Here is a 23229-nt window from a genome sequence, read left to right on the forward strand (position 1 = left end):
ATCATCCTGACCATGTGGAGGCTCTTGGTGCTTAGAGTGCTGTTGAAACCCTCAGATTGTAACCCAACTTTTACAGACTTCAAGAGATGTAGCAGACTTTGGGAGTAGGGACCTGCTGGCATAGTATCCCTGTGTATACAGGGTCAGTACAGGGAGCCTGAAGTACAGAAGGCACATGAAGGTTGACTGTGAATGAACATGCACTGAAACAGAAGCCAAAGCTCTAGTGAGGACACTCTGCTGTTGCCTTACCTGATAGATAGTAAGAGTGTGGCCATTTTCTTCTTTTGTTAAGTTTATTTTTTTTAATTTATTCACTTTAAATCCCAACTGAAGCCCCTCCCTCCTCTTCTCCTGGTCCTACCATCCCTCCCTCTTCCCCCATCCCCCTTGTTGGGCTCATTTTTAAACTCTATTTTATTTGGTGTTCCTTATAGCCTCTCCCTTCCAACCTCCCAACCCCAGGTAGGAGAGAGAAAGTTAGTGGGAAGAGACAGGTGCAAACCTCTTTACTTCTTCCGGCTATTTAGGGTCAATGGGTTCTTTGGGGGTTATACCAATCTCCATCAACAGCAAATGCAGCACACAGTATCCTCCAATCAGTTGTGCTGAAACATTTCTCTTTGTCTGTTTCCATCACTGGTCTCTCCAAACTGCCACTGGCCATGCACCACCACCACGTGCCACACCTTCTCTTTCTGGGCTCTCATATTTATACCCTCAGAATCCTAGACCATGCCCCTCTCCATGCAGGATGAGGCAGGCTGTTACCAGCTGGCAAAGACAATGCCCTGCACAAGACAATTATTAGTTGTGCACAAACTAAAGACCAACTAATATCCCATACTTGGAACTAAAACAGAAACATATTTACATAACATAACTGAGTTTTTAAAAAAACTAAAACTTCCATTACACCTCCTCCCCTAGTCCTCACAAAGGGGGAGTTCTCCTCCCCTACTATCTGACCCCAGCCTATCAAGTGTCATAAGGACTGCCTGCATCCTCTTCTGTGGCCTGGCAAGGCTGCCCTGCCAGGAGGAAGTAACTGAAGAGCAAGCAATAGAGTCCATGTCAGAGACATCTTCTGCTCCCATTACTAGGGCACCCACATGGAGACAGCTGCCTATCAGCTCCATCTGAGCAGGAGGTCTAGGTCCTCTCCATGCATGGTCCTTGATTGGTGCATCATTCTCTGCAGGTCCCACCCCCCACCATGGCCCAGATTTGTTGGCTCTGTTGGTCTCCTTGTGGAGCTCTGTCCCCTCCAGGTCTTTCTATCCCCCACTTCTTTCATAAGATCCTTGCACTCTGCCCAAGTTTGGCTATGAGTCTCAGCATCTGCTTCAATAGCCTGATGGGTAGAGTCTTTCAGAGGACCCCTGTTGAAGACTCCTGTCCTATTCCCTGTCTTCTCCCATTTCCGATATCTATCCTCTTCTGAATGAGAATTAAACATCTTCACTAGGGTCCTCCTTGTTGTTTAGCTTCTTTAGATCTGGAGATTGTAGTATGGTTAATCTGGAAAGATGGCTAATATCTGCTTATAAGTGAGTGTATACCATGCATGTCTTTCTGGGTCTGGGTCATATTATACCCTAAAGACACGACGTGGGGCCTGCAGGATTTTACAGAAGCAGAAGCATACTTGGCAGTCAGCAGGTTGTTAAGGGCACTGATGCATTATTTCAGCTGTTCCTCCAGGTCATTCTTTTCCAGGCAGCAAGTGAAGTCCTGCTTGGCAGATGGGCAGTACACAAAGTAGGTCAATCACTAAACAAATAAATAAACCAGTACTTACTATTTGGTATTTTCTACCTTATCCTACTTCAGGGACATGGCATGAAGCTCAGCAGACAGCAAAAGCCACCTTAGCTCCAGCACACAAATAAGAAATGAAGATCCAGGTGATAGCCTTCAAGTGAAATCCAAGAATTTGGTCTTTATGCTGGACAGAATGAGGGAATAGGGGAAGTCATTCAGCTGCCATTTCAACTCTGGGATACAAAAACACAGAAAGACTCTCAACTGTCACCTAGGATCTTGCTTAATATTAGGATAGAAGTAAAAGGTGAGGATAGTCCACTGTCACCTCAGCTCTGAGGTCACACCTATCACTCCAGCCCTAGGGTGGTAGAGGCAGAAAGATCAGAAGTTCAGGGCCATCCTCAGCTATATAGCAAAGTGGAGGCCAGCATTAGAAACATAAGCATCTCATCTCAAAATTTAAAATGAAGAATGGAAATTTGACTGTGGTGGTTTGAATAGGAATGGCCACCATACACTTACATGTTTAAACGCTTGGTCATACAGAGTGGCATTATCAGGAGGTGTAGCCTTGTTGGAGTAGGTGTGGCCTTGTTAGAAGAAGTGTGTCACTGTTGGGGTAGGCTTTGAGGTCTCATATTTGCTCAAGCTACACTCAGTGTGGCACATCGTCTCCTCTTGGTGCCTCCAGGTCCAGATGTAGAACTCTCAGTTCCTTCTCCAGCACCATGTCTGCCTGTATACTGTATACTGCCATGGTTCCCACCAAGATGATAATGATAATGGACTAAATGTCTGAAACTGTAAGACAACTCCTTTATAAGAGTTGATGTAAAAGTAACTTTTATTTGTCTGATGTAATTGCTGTCTGGGAGGCTTACTGCCTCCATCTGCTAACCTAGGCCTAGTCTTGGAAGCTTCCAGCCTCCATACAATCTAACCTGGGCCTAGAATGCTCACCCTTTTTAGCTCTTTTTGAACACTGGTTGGCTGGTACTCAGTTGTTCTGATTCAAACTCCTCTCCAAGCTGATTGATTCAAACTGGCTTCTCAGTTTCTGACTGAATTGCTATGCTTGGCCTCAAACTAACTCTAGCAATCTGTTCTAACCTTCTGGCTCCTTCTCATTCTCTGGCTCATTCAGTCTTCACCTGTGTCTAGCTTGTTCTCTCTCTGCAACCTGTCTCTGTACAACCATTTGGGTAAAACTGCCTTTTCTCCTCTCTCTCTGCCCCACTCTCCCTTAAGTAGACTCCTTTTCTCTGTTCTCGTGCAAGTTGGTCATAGCTCATTCTGACTCATTCTGACAAATCTTTCTCTGATATGTCACCTTTTCTCCCTCTCAATTAGACATCACTTTCAAATACAGGTGCTGACTTCTACAAACTAACTTTACCTTCATTGTTTGGGATTAAGGGTGTATATTAAAGGCATATTTGCATTCAGCTGGATCACACAGACCTAGAAGGTCTTTGGATGTGATCAGAGCAGCCATGTTGCTGGATTAAAATTCCTTTACAAGTTGCCATGGTCATGGTGTCTCTTCATAGCAATAAAACCCAAACTAAGACAGTGACATAAAGGTAATTCAATGCACTAGGTGTAAGAATAGATCTGGAGACTTTGATAAACACTAAAGAAAACTGACAATTAAAAACAAAGGAAAGTAGCTTGTATTTAATAATTCTGTTTGCTTTAACTGTATTTTCAGTGGGTACTTTGTTTTGTTGTTGTTGTTTTTGAGACAGAGTTTCATACAGCCAGGCTAGTCACAAACTTGCTATGTAATAGAAGATGAACTTGAATTCTTGATCCTCCTATCTTTCTCTTGATTATAGGTTTCAACCTGTGGGTCACTACTCCTTTGGGGTTCACATATTAGATATCCTGCGTATCATATTTACAATACAATTAATAATAGTGGCACAATTACAGTTAAGAGGTGGCAATGAAATAATTTTATGGTTAGTGGTCAGCACAACGTGAGGAACTGTATTAAAGGGTCACAGGATCAGGAATGTTGAGAACCACTGCTCTTGAGTGTAGCACCATGCCCAGGTTTTGTTGTTTGGTTATTTTTAAGGGTTTTTGTGGTTTTGGTTGGGAGGACTTGAGCTTCATGAGACCCTATCTCAAAAAATAAACAAATAAAAAGGAGTACACAGGCTTATATGCAGCTTGTTTCCTTCAGTCTGTGTAAATGTGAGTGTGTGGTACTGAGCCACTAAGAAAGAGGCCAAGAGCCTACACTGGAGGAGTTTCTGATTTATGGAGCTCAATCCTATCAGAATGCCCACAAGGACCTCTAAAATACCCGGCTAGGGTATAAAGTTTTCAGAATCCCATTCAAAGTAAAATTGCCTTGGATGAGGGCTGCTTAAATGGCTCAGCAGGTAAAATCAGTTCAATCAAATACAAGCCTGTCAGCCCAACACAAGCACAGTGACCCAAGTTTAATACCTGGAACTTATGTAAGACAAGAAAACTACTGATTCCACAAAAGTTGATTCTTACCTTCACATGCCTGGCTCAGTCAGATGTTTTATACCAGTAATCCTGGCACTGTGGAGGCAGAGACAAGAGGATCAATTAGACAAGGTCAGCCTGAACAATATTCAAGACCTTGTCTCAAAACACTTGAGGGAAGGACCAGTGAAATGGCTTAATGGCTATAAGCACCTGTTACCAAACCTAATAACCTCAGTTTGATCTCTGAAATGCACATGATAGAAGGAAAAAAAACTCCCTCAATTTGTCCATTGATCTCTGCATGCACACTGTGGCATGTGCATGCCTGCACATATACACACACATACATAAATAAATATGTAAAATAAAATAAAATTCAAAGGGGCATAGCAGAAGAAGAGGGAGGGAGGGTGGGTTTGGGAGGAGCTGGGGAAGGGGCTACAGCTGGGATACAAAGTGAATAAACTGTAATTAATAAAAATTAAAAAATATATCACCACATTCCAAAAAAAGAATTCAAAAATAAGGATGTTTCAGAACTTCATTAGAATTTACCTAGAATGCCCATGACCCTGGGTTGCCCTGGCACTGAAAAAAAGGGAGAGCTATCCCTCTGGTTAAAAATGAGAGGGGGGCTTAGAGCTGGGCTTGTTGGCACATGCCTATCCCTGCACTCTGGAAGCAAAGGTAGGCAGATCTCTGTAAATTCAAGGATAGTCTGGTCTACATAGCAAGTTCCAGGCCAACTAATGAAAACTTGAGATCTTGTCTTAAAACTTTTTTTTTTTTTTAATAATAAGAGGGTAAATGTCATTAAAAGTCAAAAGACAGTTGTTTTGATTTCTGTTGTTTGTTGTACTATCTATTGAACCCAGGATAATACCATTAGCCCTTTTTACATTTTGTTTTGTTTTGTGTTTTTGAGAAAGTCTCACTATATAGCGCTAGAACTCACTGAGATCTCCCCGGCCTCTGCCTCTTAAGTTCTGTGATTAAAGGAAGGTTCTATCATGCCAGGCCCTTTCTTACTTTTTATTTTGACACATGTTCTCACTAAATTGCCCCTGCTGGCACTGAACTTGTGATCTTCCCACCTCAGCCATCTAAGTAACTGGAATTATAGGCCTGCAACAGGCCTGGCTACAAAAGATAGTTTCTAAAACTAAAAAGAATACCAAGCATGATGATGCACACCTCTGATCCCATTGTTACTCTGGAGGCCAAAGAAGGAGAATTAATACAAGTTTGAAATTAATGCCTGATCTACCTAGAGAGTTCTAGGCCAGCCAGGGCTATAATGAGAACTTGTTACAAAAACAAAAACAGCCACTGAGAGGACTCAGATGATAAAGGTGCCTACTGCCAAGTCTGATGACCTGAATTCAATCCATGGGCCTCACATATTAGAAAGGACTGACTCCTACAAATTTCCCTCAGACCCCCACATGATTGCTGTGCCACTCCAGTACATATACACATACAAAATCACAATACAGATCAATGATACATAGACAGACAGACAGACAGAGACAGATAAAATAAAACAATTTTCTGGGAACAGGACTGCCTCTGATATGAACTGATTGGCCTGCTCTTTGATCACATCGGCCTGAGGAGGGAGCAGCCTTACCAGGCCACAGAAAAAGACAATGCAGCCACTCCTGATGAGATCTGATAGACTAGGATCAGAAGGAAGGAGAGGAAGACTTCCCTTATCATCAGACTTGGGGAGGGGCATGAGTGGAGAAGGGGGAGGAAAGGTGGAATTAGGAGGGAAGGAGGGAGGGGTTTATGGGGGGATACAAAGTAAATAAAGTGTAATTAATAAAAATTTAAATTAAAAAAATTTCTTTAAAAAGCAGACCCCATTCCCCCAATTGGGTCACCTTATCTAGCCTCAAAAGGAGAGGAGGTACCTAATCTTACTTCAATTTGTTATGCCGTGGCTGACTGACATCCATGGGAGGCCTGCCCTTTTCTGAAGAGAAATTGGGGGTGGATGGGGAGAGATGGTAAGTGGGAAGCACTGGGAGGAGAGGAGGGAAGGGGAACTGTGGTCAGAATGTAAAATGAAAATGAAAAACAGGGGCATGTGTTGGTATAATGTACTTTTGGAACGTATACACTTTACCCTTGTTCATTCAAATGCTGATTCCTCTCCCCCACTCTCTGGTTTCAATCCGGACATTGCATTCTGATATTTATTCTAACCATCACCTATCTCAACTTTGTGTAAACATGCCAAAATAAAGCAACTAGCCTCAATGTTGAGCAAGGGAAAGGAGCAGGAAGAGAGGGAAGAGCCAAAGGACAGGAAGGTGGGAAGCAGAGGAGGGAAGAAGGGCAGGAGAGGCTGGGAGAGCAGAGGCAGGAGCAGAGGTCTTGGAACAACGTGGAGAGATGGACTGGACCTAATATATCACAAAAAGCAAGTATAATGTGGGAAATCTGAACGATAGAAACTACGTGGGCTCGGAGGTTTAGGATGGAACAATTATTACCCAGCATTGTGTTCTAGGTTAATTAAATAAATCCCAGTGTCTGTTCAGTGATTTGGGTAAACAGCTGTTTAGGACTAACAGCAGCATTACTAAAAAATAAACCAATAGTAAATATTAATTGTTACCAACAACAGGCATGATGGTGTCACATGCCTATAATTCTTACAATTTGGAGGTTAAAGCAGGAGGATTGGGAGTTCACAACCGTCCTCCTTAACTATATAACAAGTTCCAAGGCCAAATGGGCTTACACAAGATACTGTCCTCAAAATGAAAGAGGGGAAAGAGAGAGAGGAGAAAGAAAAGAAGGAAGGAAATCTAAAAATATATATTAAATAAAAGGAAATATGTAAATGAAAGTATGCAGTATGTCCTTTGGGGGTCCCTCAGTGCCCACTTATTCTGCTGTAGAGGTAACCTGCACATCCTAGAATGATAGGAATTCTCAATTCATGGGGCACTGTCAGCTGTCACCCTAGAACAGAGGATATGCAGAGTCAGCACACCCATTGCTTACTGCATTGCTACAATTTGTCCCATCTAACTTTATGTACCTAAAGTTATCACAGATGCACTTATCAGTGATTTTAAAATGGTGACTGCAAAATGTCACAACAAGTGTGTAGTCCTGAGAACAGGGTCCTGGATGACTATGCAGGACACCAAAGCCCTGTGGGCTCCCTTGACAAATACTCCTCACTGGCCTTTTGAAGCTCTCAGGAGCATTAGACCAAGCCAGCAGCTAGCCCAAATTCATATCCTTGTCCACACAGATATACTCAGGCCAGCTGTCCCACCCACCTCCCTGTCAAACAGTTCAGGGATGTAAAAAGGCTTTACCCGTCTTCTCGTGTCTATGGAGACTTATTGTCTGCTTATCTCTCAGGGCTTCACCCAAGTTAGAACAGGCAGAAATTTAATAGGCCTTTCCTGTGTCCCCTGTCAGAGACACAGTGCTCAGCTTTTAGTATCATAGTCCATGCCTGAAAATTACTAAGCTGGATAAAAACTTCACACCTGGCCTTACCATTCAGTCTGAACCCCAGGCACACAGAAATCCGTGACTTGCATCCACATCTTCACATATGTCTGACAACCTGTCAGTAAAGCCATCACAGTAGCTCAGTAGGATCTGGTCTACCAGTACAAGAAGACAAAAGCAGATGCTTTCCTGTTCCTGCCCTCCCTCAAACCAAATCTGGCTCACTGCTGGTACTGAGCCACCAACCAACTGCAGGTAGAAAAGGTCAAAACCCAAGCTTGGCTTGACCTACCTGCTGAAGAGCAGGAGGACATAGGAGGACCAGAGGAAAGAGCAATACATATGGGAAGGGCTTCTCTGAGCCTGTAGTCTCACTTGGGCTTTGAGAAGCGAGAAGCAACCAGAGGGGATCATTCTTGCTGTTCTAAAAGCGCCTCTAGAGTTCTCCCTCTGAAAGCCATCTGTAGCACATGCCTGTGAACTCAGTACTTCACAAATGGTGACAATAGGAATCATGAGTTGAAGGGCAGCATCAACTACATAGCACATTTAAGGACAGCTGGAAAACATGAGAGACCCTTTCTCAAAATAAACAAAAACAATTCACCATGGTGTTATTGTAAGAATGCAGTATTAGAGCTCAGACCAGACTGCTGCTCATGCCACAGTACCTGCAGCAGCCCTTCTCTTCTCACATCTACTGACAGGCCCTTATTGAAGACATTTTCTATTAATCTCGAACAGACTTCCAGGTGCACCACATGTCCTGATCCCCACTACCTTCCCTAACTTCCATTTGGAAACCAAAGAGCCTATCTGCAGGCTGGTACTATACACCACCCCTCTTCCTCAGAGAGCTCTAAGAAAGGACCTTAACTCTGCCTGGAGATCTCTGGTGCCTCTCTTCAGAACCTCTGTCTCTGGTACTTAGACCTAGAACTCTCCTCAAATGCCCTGCCAGGGTGTTGTCTCTTTGTCAGTGAAATTAATAATTCTTCTAATAAGCTTTTTACCCCTCCCCACAAAAAAACTTATCCCAGTGTTGCTCTTCAACATGCACCCAAGACTTCTCAGTTACCAGTTTCTGACTGAATCATAGCCCCAATAATAAGAACACAGGAGGAAATGTTCACAGACCAGCTGAGAATTTAAATCTGATCCACAATCAGGAAGCAAAGAGAGCTAACTGGGAATGGCATAAGCTTTTTAAACCTCAAAGCCTGCTCTCAATGACACACTTCCTCCTATGAGGCCACTCCTCCTAATCCTTCTCAATTAGTTCCACCAACTGTGGACCAAGTATTAAAACATATGAGTCCATGGAGGATATAATCATTCAATCCACCATAGAGCTTGTGTGGAGATCAGAGGACAACTTGTAGGAGATGGTGCTCTCCTTCCACCATATGGGTGCTAGGAATCAAACTCAGAACTAACTGTTAGTTTTGGCAGCAAATACCTTTACCCACCGAGCCATCTTGCTAGCCCAACTAAACTTTTTATTAACTATCATGAAATCAGAATCTGGAGGATAGAGTCAATAGTTAAGAGCATTTGCTGATTTTACAGAGAGTGTACCTGAATTTGATACCTACCACCCACATGGCAGTCTACAACAGCCTGCAAATCCAGTTCCTAAGGATCTGGTGTCCTCTTCTGGCCTCTTTGGGTAACAAGCCTGCATTAAGAACACATACATGTATGCAGACAAAATACTTACTTACAGAAAAAAATTACGAAGGGCAGTGATGCTGCACACCTTTAATCCCAGCACTTGAGAGGCAGAGGCAAGTGGATCTCCATGAGTTTGAGACCAGCCTGGTCTACAGAGTAAGTTCCAGGAAAGCCAGGGCTGCACAGAGAAACTGTCTAAAAACAACAAAAACAAAAACAAATTAAAAATCATAAAATCAAACTGCTGTAATTTTATCTTTAGGCAAAAAACACAAACAAACAAACAAACAAAAACAATCCCAAGAAGAATGCATCAAAATAAATCAATGCCTAGAAGTATAATAATGGAAACTACAGAAAAATCAGAGAGAAATATAAAATGTTCAAAATGCCCAGGAAAAAAAAAATAGTCAGAGCCAGGAAGCTCCCTCAGTTAATTAAGTGCTTACCATGCAAACATGAGAACATGAGTTCAATGTCAAGTGCCCATGTGCCAGTCAGGACAGTGATTATCTGTAGTACTAGTGCTGAGGAGGTAAAAACAGGAGGATCCCTATAGCTCACTGGCTAGCCAGCCTAGGCAAATCAGCAAGTCTCAGACTCAGTGGAAGACCTCATCTCAAAACATAATATGGAGGCTAGCAAAATGTCCCAGTAGGAACCCCAGAACCCACATAAATGTGGCTAGAGAGAACTGATCATAAAGTTGTCTTATGACTTCCACATGTACACACACACACACACACACACACACACACACAAATTAAAAAAAAAACTTAAAGTGGAGAGTGATTAAAAAAGATATTCAATGTAAGAAGGAACCAAACTGAAGCCATTTTGAATAAAACTTCCATTTTGATTAGGGGTAAATAAAGTTTAAGTTCATAAAACCTCCCTGTATCTGACATCCTGCTTGGCAAAAAGAGACATGTACTTGGGAAACTGACATCATGCTTAGCAAGTTGAGACATGAATACTAGGCAAGTCACCCACCATAATTCAATAACCCAACCAATAGGGCCAGGATAAGTGTGCCACAAAGACATGTTCCTAAGAAAGTCCTCTCTTCCTAAATCTTGATTGGTAGCATAACTCAGCATAGATGTTTTTAATTTCAGGATTAAAAACTCTGTAACATTCTGGCTTGGGATCACAGTTGAGCTCCCAAGTATGTTCTTTGGCCCTGATTGATCAGTACTGGCTTGAATAGAATATATTTTTGTCATCTTCTTAATTTTTTGTCATCTGCTTAAATACTTAACTAACATTATTCTAACATTTGAAGATGCAGTCAGCACCCACATCTATAGAGGTGTTGTCCCTTACTGGTTAGTTTTTACTGCCAAATTCAAATAAAGGTCATGCTTTGTTGGACTCTTGTAACTGCTTGGGTTGTTTTGGATTTTCGAACCTTAACACTCAACTTCTCAAAGGCCCTTAGTCGGATTTTGGGTTGTTTTTTTTTTTTTTTTTAATTATCTATTTGCTTTTATTTTATGTATATTGGTGTTCTGCCTGCTTGTACGTATGTGTGGGGGTATCCTGGAACTGGAGTTGTGAGCTGCCATGTGGGTGCTGGGAATTGAACCCAGGTCCTTTGGAAGAGCAGTCAGTGCTCCTAACCATTGAGCCATCTCCCCAGCCCCTGTTTTTGTTTATTTTGAGACAGAGTCTCCTGTAACCCAGGCTAGCCTACACAGACCAAGTTTTGTAGGCAAGGCAGGCTTTGAACTTGCAATCCTTCTGCCTCAGTCTCTCAAGTGCTGGGATTACAAAAGTACACTCCATGCCCATCTTTAAAATATCTTTCTTTTTCCTAAAGATTTTATCTGTTTTATTTTATATGTGCATATGCATACCTGTGCCCATAGGGGCTAAAGAGGGCTTTGGATCACCTAGAACTGGAATTAGATGGTTATAAGCTGTCATGTGGATGTTGGGAACTGAACTGGGGGTCCTCTGGAAAGGTAATACATGCTCTTAACAACTGAGCCAACTCTCCATCACTACTAAAATATCTTTCAAACATGAGAGATAGTGCAAATAAAAAGTAGAAAATTTCCTACAATCATGTCATCACAAAAAAAGATACATTCTATGGCCAGCAAGATGGCTTAGTGTATAACGGTGAGCTGAGTTTGATCCACTGGACCCACATAATGGAAGAAGAGAACTAGCTCTTGATAGTTGTCCTCTGACCTTCTTACATGTCTTATGGGCAGGTATACACACACCAAATTAATATGTTTTTAAATTTATATTTTGCATAGAAGAAAACTGGTACCTCTGAGAAAAAAAATAAAGAATATGGTAAATATACGACTAAATTTAAATGTCTTGGCACAAGGCTAAATAAAGCATACCTATTTTGTAAATTAGGTTCAAGGGAACCTATGATAGTTAAATCTTTTTGTTTGTTAGTTTGTTTTCTTTGTGATAAGGAATAACTATAACCCAGAGTCTTAGGGTTTCTATCGCTGTGATGAAATACCATGACAAAAAAGCTACCGGGGGGGGGGGGAGTGGAGGGGCTGGTATTTGACTCATACCTCCACATCATATTTCATCACCAAAGGAAGCCAGGACAGGAAATCAAACAGGGAAGGAACCGGGAAGCAGGAGCTGATGCAGAAGCCATGAATGGTGCTTCTCATGTCTTGCTCATCATGGCTTGCTCAGGACCACCAGCCTAGGGTTGGCACCACCCACAATGAACTAGGCTCATCCCCATCATTCACTAATTTAGAAAATGCTTTATAGGACTGCATATAACCCTATCATACAGAGGCATTTTCTTAATTAAGGTTCTCTCCTCTCAGATGACTTTAGCATGTGTTAAGTTGACATAAAACTATCTAGCCTACTCAGGTTGGCCTGGATTCACAGTGATCCTCCTGCCTCAGCCTTCTGAGTGCTGGGTCTATAGGCTTGAGTCACCACAATGGACTATAATGGTTAAGACTGAATTGGCAACTTGTTTAGAGTAAAAAGCACCTAGGAGATTATGGTGAGCATGGTGGTGCATGCCTTTAACCCTAGCACCTGCCTCTAACTCCAGCACTCCTATGAGAAGATGGAAGACAGAGATTAGAAGTGCTTAGGCCAGGGAGGGAGGCATACACATCAATTAAAAAAAGAGATCCTATCTCAAACAAGGTGGAAGGTTAGGACAACCACCTAAGGTTGTCCTTTGATCTCCACACATGTGGCCTGGTACACACATTCTTACACTCAACATACAAGAGCATTGATATATACATACACACATATCACACATACATACAATAGCAAAAAAATTAGGACATTACAGTTAAATCTAAAAATCCTGCTGGGTGCCGGGCACAGTGGCACACGCTTGGCACACAGGCTGAGGCAGGCAGATCTCTGTGGGTTTGAGGCCAGCCTGGTTTACAAAGTCCAAGACAACCAAGGCTACCCAGAAAAACAGTGTCTCAAAGAATTTAAGTCCGAGGGGTAACTCCTCACTCTCCAGGGTCTCTACCTATCCTCATCCTTCCCCTTTCTATCACTCATTAGAAAACAAACAGGCAGCTTCTACTCAGGAAATGAAGTAATTATATTATAATTTCAAAAATAAAAGAAATAATTTTTTAAATGTCACAAAAATTTAAAAGGCCAGAGAGATTGCTCAGTGATTAGGAACACTGGTTGCTCTTCCACAGGACTCAGGTTCATTTTCCAGCAACCACACAGTAGCCCACAACCATCTATAACTCCCTTCTCAGGAGGATCACAACCCTCTTCTGGCTCTGCAGGTACTACACACTTATGTACACGTGGTATGCAGACATACATTCAGGCAAAACCATATACATAAAAATGAAAATACCATAGAGTGTAGTAATTTAAAATAACAAGTCTATTTTACGCACATGTGATATGCAGACATACATTCATGCAAAAACACCTATATACTTAAAAATAAAAAAAAATAAAATACCATAAATTGTAGTGATCTGAAATAACAAGTCTATTTTCTTTTACATGTGGTTGTTTGCAATCTGGACATAGTCTCACCAGGGCCGGCTCATCTCTGCTCAGCATGGCATCAATTGAGCCAGCTTAACTAGGGTCTGACAATTTGGTATTCTTTCATGTTTACTGCTTACCTGGGGCTAAGAGGCAGAAGCTATGATTCCTTTCCATGTAGATATTTACTTAACTGAATAGTTCATTCTTGTGACCCTGGAGAGTAAGGAGTTGCCTCAGGCCTTCAAAGAGACTTATTAAATCAAATTTCCTCGCTTTTCTAAGCAAGTTACAAACATTGCTTTCTAATTACCACTAATCTGGCAGATACCTGGTGACCTATCAGTTTCAGGATATTAGTAGCTGGCAGCTTCTACTGAGTCCTACTGAGGAGGGTATTGTGCCCAGGGTTTGATGCCAGAAGTACTCGAGGCCACCAAACTCAGTGACAAAACCAAAACACAAACCCCTGACTGCAGCAGAAGGCTGCTAAAACAGATGGCCTTGAGCATAAGCATAAAAGAGTGTCTGTGAGAGACTGCTCAGTCAGCCGGTATGGAAACAACTGTATTTCTTTTCTGTTTGTTTTGTATTCATTTTGTTTTTATTACTATTTTATCTTTACTAAATGTTTTTAAGCTTAATTTTAGTGTATGTGTGTGTGTGTGTGTGTGTGTAGGAGGAAGAGGGGGTTAGAAAGTTGTCAGAAACTTGGAGCTGGAGTTACAGGCAGTTATGAACTGCCTGATATGAGTGCTGCACATGAGTTCTGGGAATAAAACCCTGCAAGAACAGTGTGCTGTTAACCACTGAACCATCTCTCTAGGCCCCTACAGTTTTTGAAATTTTGTTTTATGTATACGAGTATTTTGCCTACATGTATATATGTACACTACATGCATGCCTAATGCCTAATGCCTGAGAAAGTCAGAATAAGGCATCAGAATCCTTGGGACTGGAGTTATAGATGGTTGTGAGCCACAATGTGGGTGCTGAAAACCGAACCTGGGAAAAAACAACAATTAATCTTAACCACTGAGATATTACTCCAGCTTGTCTTTTTTTTTTTTTTTTTTTTCTGAGATACATTTTCATGCAGTTCAAGCTGACCGCAAACTCACTTCTAGCTGACACTGGCCTTCAATTCCTGACCCTCCTGCCTCTGCCACCCAAATGTTAGGATTACAGGTGTGAGCTACCACATCTGGCTCCATTCCCACCATTTTTTTTTAAACAATGTCTCATGCAGCTCTGGCTGACCTCAAATTTAAGTGGCTCAGGATGCTTTAAACTGTTGACCCTCCTACTTCCACCCCCCAAGTGCTGAGATTGCAGGTGTAACCAAATTGAAAATGCTATATTCTATCCAAAAAAGTGCTTCTGTGTTTTTGGAGCATTACCCAAGTTGGGTAGTTCCTGTAAGTAGGATTATTGGGTCAAACGACAAGAATGTTGTTTTGGTTCTGTCCAGATGCTGCCTAAGAGACAGATGGATCCAGCTGAAAGGACCAGCCCAGCTATCCTGACACTGTAAGAAATTGGGGCAAAAAGCTCAAACCTGAGGATCGAGGGCAACGTTCCAGGCATCCCCTCAGAGAATGATATATAAAACAGAAAAAACACTCTCAGGAAAGAACACAGCAAATAATTACCTCAAATAAAGTCTAGGACAGGCAGCAGTGACTCCGATTCTTTCTAAGAAGCTAGCTGGCTCAGGTTTAGCACAAGCAGCAGATGCACAGCCACATTAGGCACCTCCCACCCAGCCTCGGGAGAAGAGGGAAGAGGCGGGTCTGGAGGTGGAGCCTGCGTGAGGATCTGCGGCCCCACAGCACAGCCTATGGACCTATGGCGGAGCGACGCCTGTGGGCTGTGGCCCTCCCTGGGCCGCCATTGTCGTGCTTGTGCCTGCCAAGCTTTTTCTCTACGTGACTCTTTTGCTTCACCTAGCTGGCAGAGCGAGACCAGTGGGGAACTCCCTGTTCAGGTCTCCGTCTCCCTACACTCAGGCAACGTCCTTGGCTCGCCGGTCTCTGCCACCAGCCTGGAGAGGACGGACCTGAGCTCCGGGGCCTAGCACAGGAGGGGAGAACCACTGCTACCTTCCAGTCCTGGACGCTTCTGTTAGCCAGATTGTGAGGCACGACGGGTTTTCAAAGCCCTCCAAGCCAGGCAGGGCTTCCCCCAGCGCTCACGAGGAACTGAGCTTGGTCTGGTTTTTGGAAGAACAAATCGTAGCACCGATCGCGCCCAGCACAGGCTTTCCCCTGCCCCCACCCCACCCCAAACCTACTCACCTGTTTCATTCCTCCCAGAGCCCTCGGTCCCCAAACAGTGCACCTGCCGGAGGTCCCAAGCCAGCGGGAGAAGTGGACATGAGGTTGGCAGGTGGGTGGCTTCCACAGCAAATGAAAGAGAGGCCAGGTGCCCTAGTGTCTGTGTTAGGAGGGGCCTGGGTGGTCACTGGTTTATTTGTTAATGGATGATTGGATTGCACAAGCACTCATTCTATGATCAGATTCTTTCACCTCTGAGGACTTCAGCTTCCCAAACTATAAGTTAAAGATATATATCCCAGCTCAAATAACAGGCCAATTGCTTTTTGAAAATGAGTTGTGAGAAACAGGCCTCCAGAGAGCCTAGTGGCTAAATGGAGAGGGGTGAAGAGTACAGATAGAGAGGCATGGCCTTAGAAGAAAACTGACTTAGGTGCCTGTGAGGTTGAACATGATCCAAGTGGCAGATCTGCTGTCAGCTGGACAACTAAGATGAAAATGCCTTGTGGGGGTAAAAAGTGGCTCATAGAGGGACTGATTGGGATGAGAGTAGAATTTGATAACTGGTAACGTAGCAGCTCATGGATAAATCCAAGTTGGGCAGCAAGGAACTGACTAGGAAGATGTGGGTTCAAGACAGATTAGGACTGGAGGCAGAAAATAAGGTGTCATTGAAGCAAGGTATTTAACTTGATACCTATAGTAGATAAAATCTCCCATAACGAGAGTATGAACACTGGAGAACACAGCCTGGAAAAGTACAGTTTTTAAGGAGAAAGTAATGGAAGACAATCTAAGCAACAAAGAGGAAGTCTCAGAGAGTTGGGTCAGGAGACAGTGGTGTTCTGGAAGCTAGCAGTGAAGTGTTTGCATCAGGAGGACTTGGGCAGCCCACTGAGAGGTCAAGAAAGAACACACAGTCAATCAGAAATGTGACATCATGAAAGTCATAGGTGGTCTGGTTTGGAAGGTCGTTTGGTCGGGGTTGATGGGGCAAGACTAGATTGGAAGAATTTTGGGAGAGAGTTGGGAGATGAGATGATAGAAATCACAATGTAGATGACTTTTTTATGTGTATGCTGGGGATGGAACCCAGGGTATCATGTGTGCTGGGCAAATGCTCTACCAGAGAGCTATATCCCCAGCCAAAATATAAATTTTTAAAGAGTTTGGTGGGGAAGTGGAAGGTGAAGAGTCAGAAGATGAAATTTTTCTTGCAGGAGCTGTTTCATTTTTTTTTTTTCTTATTAAGTTACAACCTGTTGATAATATGAAAGAAAGTGAGGCTAGAAAGGAGTCTTAGCACAATGTATCTAAAACAGGAAAGAACTTAATGGATCTTGAAGCAGGTAGAAAGTCTTCAAAAGGAGTATGGAAGCTGGGTGTGGTGGCACAAGCCTTAATTTCAAACACTTGGGGAGGAGAGACAGGTGGATCTCTGTGATATATAAATCTCCATCAGAACAAGAGAAAAGGAGAGGCAGAAAAGTGAGCTGTAAATATACTGACAGTTTCAGAAGTAAGATGCTGAGGTTGGTGCTATGGAAGCTGTCCAGAGCATGGGTTCTAAAAGGCCCGTCCAAACCTACTGGGGAGACTCAAACAGATCATCCTCAAGGTTTGAACTCTCTTTCCTCTACCAGGAGGAAGTTCAAGTCTCCCTCTTAGATATGGTGTGTAGCAATGGGTGCCCCACCTTTCAATCCTGCCATCACTTGTTCTCAAGTAAAAGAGGAGATCTGGTCATGTGAGGTAATGGGTTATTGCGAGGGTTGTTCACTGGTGTCTGAGATAGTCCTGCCCTGTGTCTATCCTGCTTGCAGGCCCCCTGCGCATCGTGGCCCTAATCATCATTATGGGTCTCACCTGGATCCTAGTCACAATCCTCCTGGGTGGTCCTGGTAGTGGCCTTCCTCGAATTCAGCAATTCTTCACCAGTGAGTGTGGGGACCCTCTTGATTCACTGTAGAAGTGTCCAATATGGGGTGTGGTGGTTTTCCATCATCTTGGCAGACTTCCTTCTGCTGCACTAGGCCTACCTTCTAACACAAATGTACCCTTTTTCTTACCAACTGACCTAGAGAACAACACCACCTAATTGCAATCCAATATTGAGTGGATAGAGTAAGAGTAAGGAAAGGCCTCCACTGAACACTGATGTCTTGGACTCTTCTGTTGGGCTCTGAGATACACAAGGGACTCTAAATCTTATCACTGGTGCCAAGTCACCTAAGCACTATTTTCAATTCCATTTCATCCTTTTCCTGGAGCAGACAGTTTTACATCAGGGCATCACTGAGACTTGAGTGGAGAACATGCCAAGTGTAGCCTGAGCTGGCCCTAAGTCCCTGAGCCTGGCTACTCTGCTGTAGACTCCTGGAGGCCTCCATGCTAACAGAAAAAAAAACTCTCTATCCACAGGCCCAGAGAACTCAGTGACTGCAGGTAAGCCTCCTGTCCCTTCCCTATTTCCTCCTGTGCCTGCATTTCATTCTGCCTTGTGTCATACCCCTGCCTACTGCCAGCCAGCCACCCAGGATTTCTGTTCTCCATCTGGACCTCTCCCAACTACCTGTCAGCCTTCTGGGCTGTGAACCTAGTAAATGAGTTAGCCACCATCAGAAGGTGAGAGGGGCGGGCAAAGGAAAAACATTCCCATTCTAAACGGAAGATATTGGGAAGAAAGGGAGCTCATGGTATGAAGTAAGGCAAATTCTAGATTTCAAGGCCTGAGAAGAAATCTCTATGTCCAGATACTCTGCTCTCTAGGCCCAATGAAGTGACCCCATCCTCTGGAATGGGCCCTCTTTGGCCTCTTCATCCCTGGCTCTGTACTCAGAACTAACCTTCTTTCCTTTCTTCCTTTCTCCCTCCTTTCCTCTTGCCCTCCCTTCCTTCTTTCCTTCCTTTAATTTTTCCACCCTTATATTCTTCTCATCTCTGTTCTTTTCATAGGCTGACAGTGTTTCTGTTCTCCTTCATGATTGATAGTTCTTTCCCCAACTGCTCTGTCTACTCTCATTTTACCATGAACAGCAGCAAGGAAAAACCAGGCCATACCTTTAACACCGTGCTTGTGAATCTCCTCTGCTAAATATTTTACAAGCTTTCTTTCCTACAAAACACCAGATCAATTGACACTTTATAACAATGATGGCCTTTCCTCCCATGCCCAACAATGGCTTTTTCAACTTCCTTCTAAGGTCTCACCAAAAGATCTGTAATGTAATGTTCCTATGAAGACTTCGTTTAGGATGATGATGTAAGTGAAAGATTCAACAAAAGAATCTTTCTCTGTTACTCTCTTCTTTCTGAGATTGTAGCAAAATGTGTTTACCAACCATATTGCTAAATTTGTTTTAATACAGAGACTTCCTATGTAGCCCGGGTAGCATTTAAATCATCATCTTTCTGTATCAGCCTTCCAAGTACAGGGATTACAGATATGCAGTAACATTCCTGGCTTCACTCTGTATTCTTACCAGGAGGATTGGTAAGGGGGAGGGGTTGTTTGTTTGCTTTAGTTCTTGTTTTAAACAGTGTAGGTTCTTTCTATTATACACATCAAAACTCTACAGCCTTTGTCTACTCTACCCAGTTCAAATCTATTTTGACATTCTTAGCTATTTGTGGTATTTGTTTATATAAACCCCCAGTTCCTGGCACCAAACCTGTATTAGCTTCTTATAGCTACTCTAAGAAATGCAGAATAAAGCAGGTGCCTTAAACAAACAAAATTTACCTTTTCACCATTCTGGAAACAAAGAGTATGAATGAAGGTGTCAGCACCGGGTAAGAGTCTTTCTGTGCCTCTGCAGATTCTAGAAGCCTTCTCTGTCTCATCTTGTAGCTGCACTACTCTGTCTTTTGCCTCTACTGTCTCACAGCATCTTCTGTGTGCTTTTATCTTGTCTCTTCTCATAAGAACACCAGTCACAGTGTGTTAAGGGCTCACCATGCTCCATTCTGACTTCATCATAACTTATCTGTCTGCAGCAAAGTCACATTCTGAGGAACTAAGAGTTCAGATTCCAGTATATTTTGTATGATCATAATTCAAGCCATAACAGAGATCATCTCTACCCTCACCCTGAAGAAATCCAGAGGCTACCAGAGCACCATGCTCAGCTTATCCACTTTGGTCTGACTGTGTGCCTCATTCATGGAGCTCCCACCCTGACTTTCTAGACCTCTGCTTTGTTCTGGTTGTATAAGGGGTTTAAGCCAGCTGTCAACCCCCTTCTCCCTTTCCTACCAGTAGCAAAAAAGCCTTATTCTTGGAGTCCCTACCGCCCTGCCAACACCCCTTGGAAGCAACCCCAGCTTTGGTCTGAGCCCTGCCTACCTCCTTCCCTATTTCTATGCTCTGTGGCTGTTCCTTCAGCCCTGTGTCTGGTCCTGACCTCCACTCTCAGATCTCAGGTGACACCAGGGCCAGGCACATGAGTCACATCTGCTATCATTACTCAGAACCAAGGGCCAGGAAGTACAAGTGTGGCCTGCCCCAGCCATGTCCTGAGGAGCACCTGGCCTTTCGCATAGTCAGCGGGGCTGCCAATGTCATCGGGCCCAAGATCTGCCTCGAGGACAAGATGTGAGCATATGGGATGGGAAGTGGGAGGGGAGCCTCAGGCCAGGTCTGTAAAGGCCAAGGGCTGGGGGCTGTGTGAAGAAGAACAAAGCTGATATGCCCACAAAAGTTCTTCTGCCCCTGCTAGGCTCATGAGCAGCATCAAGGACAATGTGGGCCGTGGGCTGAATATCGCCCTGGTGAATGGTGAGTCCCCCATGTTGTGGGGTCAGACTTCAGACCCATAGAAGCAAATACCATGCTATGGCCTGCCCCCTCCACTTCATTACTCCTTCTGTAGTTGCAGGTGGCTTCTGGGTACTCCCAGGGAGGCTTGGGAAGGATTCCATCCCAGCTGAAAGTTCCACAAAGGAAGTTACCCAGTAAATGTGATAGCAGTGATAATAGTGGTGGACTCTTAGGAACTCAGATGCCAGAGTGCTCCATGGGTTGCAGCTCTGTGAATGAGAGGATGACAGGATATGTTTGAAGCTTCTAGAAAGGGCTGCCACACACCATGCTGGGAGCTAAGGTGTTAAAGTGGCATGGCCCAGGCAGCTTGCTCAACAGGTCTTCCTCTTTTTGATACAGGGGTCAGCGGTGAGCTCCTAGAAGCCAGAGCCTTTGACATGTGGGCTGGAGGTGAGTAGCAACCACAGCAGCCTACTGTACATTTTTTTTTTTTCTGAAACTCTGCCCTCTGTGTCCTTGCACTCAGCTGTTCAAGTATAGCCTGGAGTTCACAAAATGCAATGGATGGGGAGATCTCTCTGGATTCTGTGTTTTGTGACCTGATGGCCCTAGCTTCTTTACCAGTTTGTGCTCATACCGATGGCCCTTGATGTGACCTAGCCCAGTCCCTACTTTTTTCCCCTCATTTGAAGAATATTGTTTGGTGGGGAAGGGTTACTTAGGTGAAACCTGAAGCTCCATGTTCTGTGGGCCCATCTCTACCAGATGTCAATGATCTCTTGAAGTTCATCCGGCCATTACATGAAGGTACCCTGGTGTTCGTGGCATCCTATGATGATCCAGCTACCAAGTAAGTGACTTCCAAGTCCAGCTTCAGTGTTCCAGGACAGTAACAGTCCCCAGTTTGCATTTCTTCCTACTGTGTAATAGGATGAATGAAGAGACCAGGAAGCTTTTTTCTGAGCTGGGCAGCAGGAACGCCAAGGAGCTATCCTTCCGTGACAGCTGGGTGTTTGTGGGAGCCAAGGGTGTGCAGAACAAGAGCCCCTTTGAGCAGGTACAGCAAAGAACCCGGCACATCTGCCTGCTATTGCTGGCAACCTAGCCACCACTTCTCTTTACATCAAAGCTTCCCTGAATTCTTCCCAGTAGGGCTCTGATCTCTGTTTCTGATTGTCCCTTGCCCTGGCCCCTTACTAATCACCATAGGGATAGACAGTAACTTTGCTCTCCCCTGTCCTGTATGTATTCCACCCTAAAGAGTCTTTAAATGTTTGATTGCATATTGGCCAGACTTATAACTAAGAAATCTTTGCAAACATCTTCAGGATACTCAGTCCAGGGATGTAGCTTACTTACGGTGGGTGTTTGTCTAGCATACATGAGGCCCTGTGTTCATTCTTTAGCATTGCATAAAACTGGGCATGGGGACACACCTGTATAATGCCAACACTGTAAAGGCAAGAGGATCCTTGCCTGTACAGTTCAAGATTATCCACATAGCAAATTTGAAGCCAGTCTGGGCTATATAAGATACTGTCTCTGATTAATAATAATAATAATAAAACAGAAAGAAAAAAAAGATGCTCACTTCCATCCCTAGCCTTCTCACAATCCAGTTTCCCAATTTATGCTACACACTCCTTTTTCATCACCTTCCCCGTGTTCCCTCTTAGGCTACGCCAGTCAGATTTTGTGCTTTGATGCTAGGAGCTGCTAGGGAGAGAACAACCCCTGGCATCACCCTTACCTAAGGAGGCTCCCAGCAAAAAGTCTTAGGTAGGCCTCCAAGTGCTGCTTTCAACAAATACAAATTTCTCCATTGCTGTGGCTGACAAAAAACAACTCAAGCTCATGCCGTCCAAGACCTTTCACCCCAACTAGGGCAGCAGCTTCCAGTATTCTCCTGAAGTTAGGGCCATATGGACTCCCTCCTGTCCACAGTACTCACCTTCCTAGTGTACATCAGGCCCATGACACATCCCCAGTTCACTTGTGAAGGAATAGGCCACTGCAGCCATCCCCAATTATCCCTGTGTGAAGGGAAAGACATCAGACTGAAGAGTATCCAGGTGGTTGGCCCCTGAGGGTCAGGCTATGACTTCTTGTTAACCTCTGCAGCATATGAAGAACAGTAAACACACCAACAAGTATGAGGGCTGGCCAGAGGCCCTGGAGATGGAAGGCTGTATCCCTCGAAGGAGCATGGCAGGCTAGTACAGCACAACCCTGGAACCAGACTGAAGGAGGCAACGTGGCACCAGTGGAGGGTGGAGGCCTTGCCCCATGCTCTGGCATGAGGCTACCCTGCCCTAATACATCAGGGCTTGAAAGTGGCCTCAAGGTCATAGGGGCCGCAGGGCTGGCCCGTTTCACTTTGTCATGGAGCTTAGGTACCTGTGTCCTTGTTTTCCTAAAGCTGCTCCAACTGTCACTTCATACCAAGCCCTTTCCTCTGTCCCTCCTGTGTCACCTTCTATTTCTTGAGTGCTCCCAGAGACAAGGGTCTTCAGTGCTTGCCCCTCTCATTAAAGCAGCCATCCCGTAGGTTGGGATATCTTCCAGAAACTCTCCCTCCCTCCCAAAGGCACTTCACTACCATCCAACCCTGTTTTCAATGTGATCCAAATTAGAGCTTAATCAGATCACTTCTGCAAGCCTAAATGGAGGAATCTGGCCTTTGGTGCCCAAGTAGCTAGAGTCCAATCAAAGTTCCTCACAAAGTGTATGACTGTATGCAATTTGTCAGAGGGCTCACCTTCTAAATGACCTGTTTGTTAATAAAATAATCACTCTCGGTAGAATAAA

General features: G+C 44.0%; 1 protein-coding gene and 1 long non-coding RNA gene across 3 annotated transcripts; one reads left to right on the top strand and one right to left on the bottom strand.

The window, feature by feature from the left end:
- Positions 1–393: 393 nt before the first annotated feature.
- Positions 394–15108, bottom strand: LOC129665267 (uncharacterized). The gene is made up of 4 exons (XR_008718364.1): positions 15036–15108; positions 9315–9397; positions 4282–4329; positions 394–1948 (listed from the first exon to the last, which is right to left on the bottom strand). It is a non-coding gene; the product is annotated as an uncharacterized LOC129665267 (long non-coding RNA).
- A 92-nt stretch (positions 15109–15200) lies between these two features.
- Fam3a (FAM3 metabolism regulating signaling molecule A) lies at positions 15201–23229 on the top strand. 2 transcript variants are annotated; one of them, XM_055591815.1, is made up of 10 exons: positions 15201–15518; positions 15699–15771; positions 17483–17596; positions 18081–18104; positions 20130–20253; positions 20378–20436; positions 20821–20871; positions 21187–21271; positions 21352–21478; positions 22543–23229. In XM_055591815.1, exons 2-10 carry the CDS (start codon positions 15759–15761, stop codon positions 22636–22638), a joined length of 693 nt encoding a protein of 230 aa, XP_055447790.1. In that variant the 5' UTR covers positions 15201–15518; positions 15699–15758; the 3' UTR covers positions 22639–23229. The 2 variants fall into 2 exon arrangements, with proteins under 2 accessions (XP_055447790.1, XP_055447791.1); XM_055591816.1 differs by having other exon boundaries at positions 15518–15523.

The sequence above is a fragment of the Psammomys obesus genome, unplaced genomic scaffold, assembly GCF_907164565.1.
Source record: "Psammomys obesus unplaced genomic scaffold, mPsaObe1.curated_primary_1811, whole genome shotgun sequence".
In the NCBI taxonomy this organism is placed as follows: domain Eukaryota; kingdom Metazoa; phylum Chordata; class Mammalia; order Rodentia; family Muridae; genus Psammomys; species Psammomys obesus.

Bases quoted from the DNA above. Each gene is read 5' to 3' on its own strand.
- Fam3a (XM_055591815.1), top strand. The intron at 17,597-18,080 runs GTGAGTGTGGGG...CTCTATCCACAG, and splicing joins AATTCAGCAATTCTTCACCA to GCCCAGAGAACTCAGTGACT. The intron at 18,105-20,129 runs GTAAGCCTCCTG...ATCATTACTCAG, and splicing joins AGAGAACTCAGTGACTGCAG to AACCAAGGGCCAGGAAGTAC.